Source organism: Coffea eugenioides, chromosome 8 (genome assembly GCF_003713205.1).
Source record: "Coffea eugenioides isolate CCC68of chromosome 8, Ceug_1.0, whole genome shotgun sequence".
Classification (NCBI taxonomy): domain Eukaryota; kingdom Viridiplantae; phylum Streptophyta; class Magnoliopsida; order Gentianales; family Rubiaceae; genus Coffea; species Coffea eugenioides.
The window spans coordinates 28,802,956-28,814,627 of NC_040042.1; the positions used below are offsets into that span (position 1 = coordinate 28,802,956).

At 35.2% G+C, this 11,672-nt stretch overlaps 1 protein-coding gene across 2 annotated transcripts; it reads right to left on the reverse strand.

The window, feature by feature from the left end:
• Positions 1-1,194: 1,194 nt before the first annotated feature.
• Positions 1,195-11,335, reverse strand: LOC113781446 (glutamine-dependent NAD(+) synthetase). Of its 2 annotated transcripts, none has more exons than XM_027327384.1 (14): positions 11,189-11,335; positions 9,138-9,474; positions 8,682-8,987; positions 7,877-8,100; positions 7,567-7,670; positions 6,848-6,982; positions 6,492-6,660; positions 5,726-5,861; positions 4,895-5,033; positions 4,508-4,684; positions 3,204-3,371; positions 2,869-2,964; positions 1,742-1,870; positions 1,195-1,637 (listed from the first exon to the last, which is right to left on the reverse strand). In XM_027327384.1, the coding sequence occupies exons 2-14, from the start codon at positions 9,329-9,331 to the stop codon at positions 1,419-1,421; spliced, it is 2,196 nt and encodes a 731-aa protein (XP_027183185.1). In that variant the 5' UTR covers positions 9,332-9,474; positions 11,189-11,335; the 3' UTR covers positions 1,195-1,418. The 2 variants fall into 2 exon arrangements, with proteins under 2 accessions (XP_027183185.1, XP_027183186.1); XM_027327385.1 differs by having other exon boundaries at positions 11,239-11,325.
• Between the last annotated feature and the right edge of the window lie 337 nt (positions 11,336-11,672).

Below are 11,672 nucleotides of genomic sequence, written 5' to 3' on the forward strand. Positions count from 1 at the left end.
TGTACAACTTGCAAAAGTTGGAACTGACGAAACCAGACTTTGGACAAGCACCGGTTTCGAGAACTAGTTTTGTCTCAGCAAAAGTTTTCGATCATCCTCTTCAACTATTTTGTCACCAAATCAAGGCTTTTTGACTATTTCTTGTTAATGACCGATTTCTTGTCCCTTCTTCTTGGCTTAATCATCACATACTTGAAGTTTTCCTTGCTTGAATCGGTGACGAAACTTCAATTTTTCACCTACAAAAAATAAATCATTCAAACAAGTGAAAGAAAGCAAAAACTTTTAGCATAAGTTCACATGTGCTTAAGCATTTACGTATGAAATATTTTTGTCCTTAATGCAATTGTTTTAAGCAAAACATGATTTAAAATGACATGAAATTGCCACAAAATATAATGCATAAAATGTCATTATCAGTTTTAATATAATTATAGTGACTAATTTAATAAGCAACACCATGATTAGCAGCTAAATCTACAACGATGTAGGAAACTAATAATTGTAAATTTTTTTATTGTCAAAAAGCAAAAATAACTAAAATTTATTTAATTGATATCAAGGAATCTATTCAAATTTTAGGGATGGTAACCTAGGATTTGATGTGACACCTTTTCTGGGGAAAATTACACTTCCATTTTTTTATGTTATCACAAGCATTACACAATATCACTGATTACCAAGGGAAAAAATTATTCGTTAATTTTTCCCATTTTGTTATATAATTAAATGCATGACAAATATGCTAATGTACTTGAAAATGTTCAGTATTCTTTCTATTAATATTTTATATTAGCGCAACAGATATAGTATTAAAATTTGTTCTTCTCAAAAAGAACAAAAAAAAGCGACCTTTTTCTAAATGAATATTATAGAATTAAATAAATGATTCAAAACAAGTGTATGTTAACACTTCTAAAAATTTTTATTTATTTATTTTTTTGGCAAACCCCGGATGGGGGATATGCCAGCCCCAAATCCTTAATTAAGGTGTATAGGATAACGTATTTGATTGTATTGCAATATTACCACCAAAACCCGGACCCCCATTCGAATTGAGTTGCACTTGCACCTGGAGCAGCAATGTCTATCTCCAATCTGGATCTGTAGTTCAAGAACCCACAAGCACACTACGCATAAATCCAATGCAGCATAAGTTTTCGAATCTGAACACTACAAAATATTTTGCAAGAGTTGGTCGAAAAAATTTCAAATCGCACTTAATTGAGCTGGACAGGAAGAATTGTTTACATTGAAATGAATGTCAAATGTTAGATTGCATTTTGTGCGTGATTAAATGTTAACGGACTTAAACTGGATACCAGATTAGGCATTAAGCGATATAAAGGAAAGGAAAGGAGAAAGCACCAAGGATCTGGCGCAACAAAGTTGACCAGTTCGTTCAAGATAAACCACAACTAAAAGCCAGCTCTTGGATCTCCTGATCCTGCTGCCACAACACCCATACCCCCATTTGTGGTTCCATCTGCTTTCTCCTGGTCGGTTGACTTCGTTATTGCAACTTTATCACCATCAAGATCACGTGCAAGCTCATCAATTTTGCGAAATTGATATGGCCATCTTGCATTATATAAAAATTGGCGAAGATCAAATCTATTGTCCTCTGGTGAATAACTCTGCACAAAACAAATGCAAGGTTGAACTTGTGACATTTATACATGAAGAATACCAAGAATGAATATGTGGAATCCTCTGAGATTTATTCCAACAGTTCAATTACCTCAGCATGATAAGATGGTGTCAGTACAGTCATTTTGTGTCTGTTAATGGAATAGTACTTGAAGAAATGCTTCACTTTCTCAGCCACCTCTACGGGAGTTAGCTTTGCACCCCATTTATAACAGAGATTCTGAAGCAACATCGATTGGAAAAAATGATCGAAATTTAAGCTTTCTGGCAAGAGATTGATACTAAAAACAAGATTTTTGCATCGAAGCAGCATGCTATTGTGATGACTTTAAAAATTCAAAGCACTCCAATCACTCTGAACCTTTTTTTTTTTTTGGGGGGGGGGGGGGTAGTTGGTTGAGGAGATAAGCTTCAATTACAGATTTTAAGAAAAAGAACAAGTAACAAACAGATATACTGCCAATAATCTTTGCTTAACCAATATTTGAACTGCCACATCCTTGTTCTGCACCATCAAACTGGTTATGGCAATGAAACTGGAAATAGAGGTTACCAGGTCAGAGATACTTGAGTAGAAACTCATGTCACATTTCAAGTAACCCAAATTGTTGATTTGATCATTGACATTCTTAACAATCTTCACGGTACTAAGTGTCTTTATTCAGTTTTATGAATTTTCTTATGTCAATTAATGCTCAATACAGGCCTGTATGAAACCTGATCCAAAATCCTTTGATAGGAGCCTGCCCAGGGGACCCACAAAAATACAGAGAGTATCTTTCAATGTTTTTGATATTAACGGCTATACTACTTGCCACTGAAGAGGCTAAAGTTATACCATTAAAAGAACTAGAGAAATTGCAGAACCTTCTGAATTTCATGCCAATATAGTTCATCCAGCTAACAAATTAATATTTTAAGCGAGCCCTATACCACTGGACAAAAAACCGTCAAAACACATTGCAGCATAATGATGTTTTCTGTTCCACAAATACCAAGAATGCCGTACACTAGGATTACATCTGATCTGATTGAATTTCTCTTATTGGTAGGTTTTCTGACTGATTTTCATTTATTGACCTACAAAAAAATTTTGTCTGCCCCAGGCAATAAAATAACTTTCTCAATGAGTAGGAGAGGGAAAGAGGAAAAGGGTGAGGGCATCCAGGACGCTGCATTCAAGACTGTCAGAGACAAGTGAAAATCTTTAAGTCGTACCTTAAACATGGATACAGGACCACATCGGAAGATCTTACGCAACCTTCCATATACCGACAGTTCCTCATATGTCATTCCCATATCCACTTCATCCAACTGATTCACAAAAAAGAAGCCATCATATTTTAACTCGAGGTTACTCACTTTTCAGAAGGCTAATTTTACAGAATTTGGTAAAAGAAAACAAAAAGAAAAAGGATCATAATATGCAAGTTGAGCTGTTTAACAGTAAAGGCCTGAGATATTTAGGCATCGCGTTAAAGTCAGAATCACAATTACACAGGAAAACCATTGCAAACATTAAAAGTACAAGAAGTATGTGGAAAAAATATAACCTGACTGTAATTGGCCCGTATTGGCTCCAATTCAGCAGTAGGGGGAGCAGCCTCAATTTCTGCAAGTGACGAAAAACCAAGATGAATGGCAGCCCATTTCAGAAATGTTCGAAGGTCTGCCTTGCTGATACTCCCAATTGGATTTATATCTGCTGAGCTACAATCGTACTGCAGAAAAAAGTTTGTATCTATTAGAGATGATGCAGCTGTGCAGGCCAGTGAACCAAAAGGAAGTATTGTGTTCTAGACTTTTAGTACCTAATCAAAATCTACACTTAGATTAAAACATATGAAAACTCTGAATATAGCCAGATTTAGCAAAAACTTGTAATTCTAGACAACTATTTAACATAGCTATAGAAAAAATTCAAGAATAATGCATATGAAACTGAAATTATTGATTTATATCAGCAAAATCCTCGTCACATTCCAAGCAACTAAACCAACTAAGAAACTTAATAATAAACATCCTATACCAAAGCTAGAAAATCAATTAACAATAGTCCAAAAAGAACTACATTACAGCACGAGCAACATACTCTCCAGCTCTAAGGCTTAGTTTGGGAGTTTAGGATAGAAAAGAAAAGAAGGGAAAGCTTAAGTTATGAGAGAAGAGAAGAGATTGTTATGTTGTTTGGGAGTTTTGAGAATTAGTGGAATGATTTTGGACATAGAAGTCATTAAATATTTGTTCAAAACCTTTTTAAGGATAAAATAGATATTTTAAAAAAATTATCAAGCTTTCTCCAAACTTTCTTCCCATTTCCTTCCGTTTTGGGAGGAAGCATTTTGATAACTATTCATCCTTCCATTTCCTTTCTTTTCTTTCCTACTTAAAACTAACAAATGAAGCAAAAGTTAACTTTCTCTTCTTTCCCTTTCTTTTCTGTCCAAATCCTCCACTCCCAAACGAACCCTAAGTAAACCTGAAGAGTAACTTCTTGGTCAGAAGAAAAAGACTAATAGCAGGCGGAAACGCTAAGTGAGGCCAGTTATTTAAATACTAGTGGCCACTGGCAACGTACTTTGTTTCTGTTAACATACTGCAGGAGTTCAGCAGACGAGCTAAAACTTGAAAAATACATCTAGTTAATCATCCAAAGAAAACCCCCAAAATGCTCTCAATGTTGACTGAAATGTTTCAGGCATCTGTTTCTGATTTGATGTCAAGCAATGTAAAAATGCTAAAATACTACTACTTCAAGCGAATATAGATATAAGTAGAGTTTGACTATCACAGTAGTAGCTTTTTGAGCTAGCTATATGCCCACAAATGTTAAAAGAATACAACCATTGAACAGTACCTTCGTCAGATAACCACGCAGTCCTTCATCAACATTGGAGCTTCCCAAAACCAGATAGAAACCCGATTTGCTATGAACCCAAGGCAAAAGTGATGCCAACATGAATGCTAGGACCATTCTAATTCGAGCTTGAATGTTTTGCAGACCTAAGTTTTCAATGTTAGACCCTCCATCTACCTGCATGTAAAGGACCATATTAATGCCTTCTATCACAAAGCACTTCATTGAATAATCTAAGGATATAACTCTACTTAACGAAAAATATAAAGAAATGTAGCTAATCCTTTACAACTAACAAGCTGGTTGAATATTTTTGTGACATCTAATGATAATAGACTAATTGGGCACAACATAAAGATGGAAACTTTGGTTTCATAGTCCATCAACCTTGTAACGTGGTCGCTTTCCAGTTAGAGTTTGAAACAAAGAAAGTAGTGCAGAGACCACCCCATCTATAGAAACATCAAGATGCCATGATCCAATTTCATCTGCCAGCACTTTGGCCCGTGCTTTTGTGGCTTCAGAACTGCAGAAGATGAAGCTAATTAAGAAACACACTAAAAATTGAATCTTAAGAAATAAAAGTGAAGGAGAAATTAAAGATGAATGCGCATCACGGGAGCATGGCAAGATAAACAAAGCGGGCACCACTTTGGTACTTTTAGGAGTCTGGGTGAAACCAATTGCATCTAGGTTGCAGTAGATTTGCTGGGAAACTAAAAACAGTTTACCCTATTGATTGAACTTAGTGCTACATAATTCAATTCCACTTTGAAACATGGAAGACGTCTCTCTAAAGTTTTCTTGAATTGTCATTATAAAGCCACACTTGTCAACAATTAAGGCAATAAATAGATTTTGCAGGTAAATTCCTCCATAATCCAAAAAAAATATATAGTAACTGAGCACCATATTGTGAAATAAGGACAATTCTGATTGTCAGTTGATATGATGGTTTGTTGAGCACCTGATGGGAATTGATGAAACCTGACATAAGATTTTCATAAAACGTGACATAAGATTTTTATAAAATCCTTTGTTCTATTCAAACGCACATTCATGGATTGCTACAGTACACATGTATTCATGTATCATGTGGCTTCATATTCTTTACTTCTTTTCCCATTAGATCCACCACAATGGAAATGGAATAGAACTAGGTTTTTAATGTGTATGCTAGAGTAAAATAAAATAATAAGGTTTTACTTATTTATGTACCTATTCTCAGATCCCATGAAAACTGTATAGAATATACGTTTAGCAAATTCCTTGCTGTCAGTCGGAAACTGTCCATCGGTGTAATGTCCAATCCGTATCGCATCAGCTTTGACTTGTTCATCATTGTTTTCGATTTCTGATCAAATAAGTGCATTCAATCACCATGTGAAAGAGACATCTTAGAGCAATTCTGTTTTGTTCTACAGAATTTGTTAATCTTTTAGGTTAATGAAAAAGAAAATGCAATTCTTTTAGGTTAATAAACAAGAGAATGCAAAATTCCAGAAAGGACAACTCTTTCAATCCACTTCTACATCTACATTTAATAGAACTGTCAGCCAAACAACTCTATGCCAACAATCCAAAATGACTACACACGTAAATATCAAAAGATTTATATTACTATATCTTCTATGGTCCAGGATTAATTTTACTAAAACATCCAAATGACTGACAGATTGGATTCTAGAATGAACTAACCAATGAATTGAATACCATAGACAATGCTTATCATATAGAAAATTTGCAGTGATAAGCATGTTTGAACCAATCTTGATTCTGACCTATACAAATTGTTACAACTGAGCATATGATCCTTCATATTATGTTATTTCCTACAACTTATTATTGTTATTATTGCATCCAGCTGCAAAAGAGCATGTGTTCACTCTCCAGTTTGCAACAATCGATTATGATGCAATGGAAAACTTGAAAAAGCTTAAGACTCCTGGAAAACCAAGAAACTATAAGGTGTCCAAAAGCTGACCTTGCACTACCAGCTGGCACATGCAACCAACTATAGCAGCAACTGAAGAGCTATCAGCCCCACCAGAAAGTGGAAGCAAAAATCCCGAAGCACCACTTCTCCTCAAATAATCCCACAACCAGCAACTAGGCCCAAAAGCAATTTCCTCTTCAGGAGAGTGATATCTAATCTTTGAGAAATTAACATAGAAATGATATCAAAAGTGACATAAAGCAATGTGAAACAAATGGACTAAATTTCTCAATAACTAGACCAAAGTGTCAGATGCCCATGATGGCAATTAACTTAAAAGCTAAAGTTCAGTCATCACCATTTACATGCTTATGGTTTTAGAATCACAGCTGACTAAAGCTCACCTTAAGTGGACTTGACAATGACATTTGGAGGTTAAAAGATTGGCAAAGTTTGAAAGGTACTGGTACTGAGGAAATTTTCTTTTTGCAGCTAGCTTGCTCTTGAAAACTGCTTATAGATCCTCTAAGACTAGCAACCTACCAAAAAGAAGTTGCAAAGAAAATTTCAGTGCATTAGCGCAAACCATACCTAAGTAAAATATTATACAATAGGAAAGTATTAACAGTACAAAAACTGCGAAGGGTACTATGAATATCCACACAAGAAGATGAATAACCAACAAAGCAATCCACGACGATGAGATTTAAAATGATACCAATTCACGGAACAAGAATTATAATCACGTTGACAACTCTTGATATGCCTGTTGCTAGCAGTATCCAAAAGTAATTTGTCACCATGGTACCGAACTGCTGATTAATACAGCATATTCTTTAGTTTTTTCAGTACATTCTTTAGTTTGAATGTCTCATATTTTTCACAGCATATTTCAATTGAACATTGTCATGATGACCAGTATAAGGAACAAACAAAATAATCACAGAACAAGAGGCATAAAACGAATTCATAAATGACGGTTAACTTCATAATTTAATAATGTACCCAAACATGTATAACTGCTAGATCTTCTTCCACAACAAACAAGCAATGCAATAATTCAAAAAGAAGATCAACATAAAAACAAATAAGCATCTACAATCAGATAGTATAATTAGCATACCGCATCTAAATCTATTTGAGCAACTACCAATTCCACATCCTTGAGTGAAAATTGTGATCCTTGGGCAACCACATCTCCATTAACAACAACACAAGAACAACCATCTGCAAAAGAGAGAAGAGATAATTATCCAAAAGATCCTGAAAGTCATTTCCATAATGTGCACTGGCTCCCTTTAGAGGGCATGCACTCAAACAAACACTTTAATGCTAGTAACTGTAATATTATGACATACAGACAAGCAAATCTTAAGAGCAGATATTACCACTAAAAGAATATGTGAAACAGTTAAGAACAAACTAATGCCTACCATAACAGAGGCGGCCACCATCACATCCTTGGTGATTACTGTACATGTAAACTCCTCCACGAGTATGTGTAGCACCTATGAATGCACGAAGCCGAAGATCAAGTTTTCGTAATTGATGATGACTTCCACTGGCATTCATAAATACTTCAACTCCATTCAATGTCAACTCAGCATGAGGAGGCATGGGACTAAAAAGTTCCTCACAAACTTCAGCTGCAACAGCTCTAAGGATCAAATAATTTACAGCATTACAAACTCTGTGAACAACTTGTAGGATTCAACAGGTCTGCAAGCTTGTATAACAGATAACTATTCTAACATTTTCTCAAAGTATGAATAGCCTTGGTCATGTATTAGAGACAAAATTCAAAATATGTCACACTGATTACAAATGCCACACGGTCCAACAAGCAGTGCCATAGAATCAAGTTTATAAATAGTATGATAAAAGTTACCCGATAACTAACAATGGCATATGAAATTACGAAGTTAAAGATGATGTTCTTAATGGAAGTTGAACACCAAATGCCCCAAAAAGCCGGTGTTCATGTATTTTTGCTTGGCTAGTCCTTTTACACAATCCTCCTAGGTGCTCTGATCAAGACAAAGTAGTATCTGGAAAACCAAAAAGAATGTGCAGCAACAAAAGTTCTCCATATTAGCGTATGTTTAGTTAGAACTAGGTTTATATGCATAGTTGTCTTCTAATTCATCCACCTAGATTTGTAAAATGCCAGTAAATAAAGGCAAATATCACATCCATGTTATGCATGAGAAAAAATTCTAGCAATGTGCTTTAACATACGTGTCCAGAAACTGAACATAACCATAGCCAAATGGTACTGTTGTCTGCATCAATGCATCAGAGACTTCAGCAGGCAGTAAAAAGTCCTCGAGATAATCTTTCTGCTTCCATGCCGTAAACCATCTGAGTTCCCTATAGTTGCCGTCATTTGCTAGCCACATTTTGGGACGTATCATTACTATTTTTCTGTTCAAACATAGAATTTGACAGTTGTAACGCTCTGAGCCCTTAATAACAGGCATGCCAAAGCTGCATAATATGCCATCTGTCCAATCACCAAGCAAGAGCTCTGCTAAGCACTCCCACCTACAAATCAAATTTAAAATTTCAAAACCAAATTTTTGTCCCAACAAAAAGATGCAAAATAACAAGAGTTACAAAGCATGAGTCTTTGCCTGTGAGATTCCCAAAAATAACAAGGATTCCCAAAAAAAATAAAATCTGGGAGGTCCTTACGCATGAGTGACGGTATCCAATTCCAAGAAATGGTCCTCACAGCCATAGCCAGTGATTTCGAGCTCAGGGCCAAGCCTGATTACAGCTCCAACTTCTTTAGCCTTAGAAATAGATTCCTTAATATTCTTCATATTGCAATCAAAATCCATAGCCCATTGATTCAGATTACAAGTCGCCACATTTATCAACCTCATCTTTTATTATATGCCTCGCTTTCTCTCAATTCACAAGTCTCCTCTTTTTTATCTTATCAACTCAGATTCTCATCTACCCCCCAAGAAATACTGCACAGTACTTGTTTCATTGACAACAGAGAATTATTCAATCCACGACTTGTCTGCAGTAAGAACAAAATGGAAAAGTTCAAATAGATGATAAGTCGATAGGTAACAGTGCTGATAAATAACAATATCAGCTATGTATTTATGGACATTATGATGATTGCAAAGAACATTAAAATCTCTAATACTAAAACTTTTTCAAGATCCTATTGTTACTTTGTTTGAATCTGAAGAAATGGTAAAAATCAAAACAACCTTGTTCTAAATTCCTGAAATTTGTAATATGCCACGTAACCACCAACAAAATTGAATGATACAGTTCCATACAAATATAATTCAGTAAAAAGGTATCTCATCTGATTAACTGCAATCAATATACACATGTTCAATATAACAATTGAATGATAACGGCAAAGCAACCAAAAAACTTACTATGTCACTATTAAAAGTCAAAGATAGTTCATGTGAGGAACAGCTAATTAGCAAATTAAATAGATGCTAATTGATTCTCAACAATTCCTTGTGGAATAAAACCATTTTATAAACTTATCCTTTCATGCAATACTTATTGCTTGTTACTGGATTTGTCAAATTGAGTGTTATCTGTACAACATTTGCAACTTTTTTCCTCCAAATACAAACTTTTCTCTTCAATCATTCAAATATATAGAAATTTTGTGGAGAAGAAAATACAAAGAGGAGGGGGCAAAATCTGAACAAATCAAAAGACATGCCTCATAGGTTGCGGTTATGACTTCATCAGCCTTAACTATTCCGCTGTTTTCTGTTTTCAGAAGTTGTTTAGTAGATGAAGAATTGACAGCAGCCACAGGCTACTTGACGAGGATGAGGAATAAACAGTCAGTGGGAAGAAAACAAGTACCAAAGCTTGCAATGCACAACAACTGAAGAGAAAGCGAAAATGAAACAACATCTAATGGCTATAATACGCTGTCTTCAACTAAGCATCCTGAAATTATTTAAAACCCATGAAATTGCCAGAAACCAAACTAACAGCAAAGATTCATGTAGTAGTTGAGTAGATGGGTAGGGGAAAAAAAGCATTAAGCCAAAGAGAGACCAAAGTAACAGAAAAATGTTCCTGAGCATTTTGCTCAAAGTGACACTTGCATTAGTTAAAAAGCTTCCCAGTTCTGCTTTTACTATCAAGTCTGAATTCCTGGTACTTAGCTCTTATACTCCTCTAGTGGTATATGTCAGGTGAAATTTGTTCCTGAGATTTAACTTATCTCCTACAATGTACAGTGAGCATGCAGTTGCTAATAACTACTCTGACATGGTTATTGACTTATTGATTGCATCGGGTTCAGTTTTCAGAACTGAGTCTGGTATATGTAAGGAATTTTTAAAAGGCTCCTGTAACCTTTGAGAAAACTAAATATGTATGTATCAGAAAGAATATACACTTCATTTGTCAATTTAAGTGGATGACATTGGACAACACAATGATTGGATTGCTCATAGTTTTACTCAACAACTGATTTGCTTTTGTGCATATCTGCCATGCCAACTACAGTAGCATCCATCAACCAGGAAGGCATCAAAGTTTCAACCAAAAAAGGAAAGAAAAAGGCAATGAAACCGGCAGTACGGCTCCTTGGTAACATAGCCTCTGAAATTCTGCAAATGTTTCCAATTCTTTACCCCAGGAATTCTGCAAATCCTCGCTAAAATTCTCACAAAATATGAAACCAAAAATTTGAAACTCACAGAAAAAAAAACGAGAAGTCAAACAATCAGAACACTAACCCCCAGTAACGAAATAGCGAAGAGAGACCCGTCAACTTCTTAATTCTCACCAAGATCGCAAAAAAGGGCGACTGCAAAATCCTCTTGAGCCTCTCCCGAAACCGCGGCGTATTATCTTTTCTAGTGAACTTAATTGGAAGGAAGAGGATATGGAGGAGGTTTAGTCAATATGACAAATGCATGTGTCATTTTGAAATTTCCCTCCAAAATTTCCTACAAACCAAATTGATTTGAATAGGGGTGCACTTGATTATAAACCCCTTCCTTACTTCACATACTTTCAATGTGGGATTTATCACTAACTATTTCCAACAATCCCCCACTTAGTTAGTGATGAATCAAAGTCAAAACATTTTAAGACTTATGCATAAAATAGGTTTTTTTCAACTTAAACCTATTATTAGTATAATTATTTCAAAACCTTGTTAAAATTGATGGTAATTATAAATTTTAAACCACAATTCCTATATAAAAAGATTGGAAA

Excerpts from the sequence above, each read along its gene's own strand:
- LOC113781446 (XM_027327384.1), bottom strand. The coding sequence starts at position 9,331 with ATGAGGTTGATAAATGTGGCGACTTGTAATCTGAATCAATGGGCTATG. Across the intron at positions 5,034-5,725 it reads TTCATGGGATCTGAGAATAG|TTCTGAAGCCACAAAAGCAC; the intron begins GTACATAAATAA and ends CATCTTCTGCAG. Across the intron at positions 2,965-3,203 it reads TACGGGCCAATTACAGTCAG|TTGGATGAAGTGGATATGGG; the intron begins GTTATATTTTTT and ends TTTGTGAATCAG.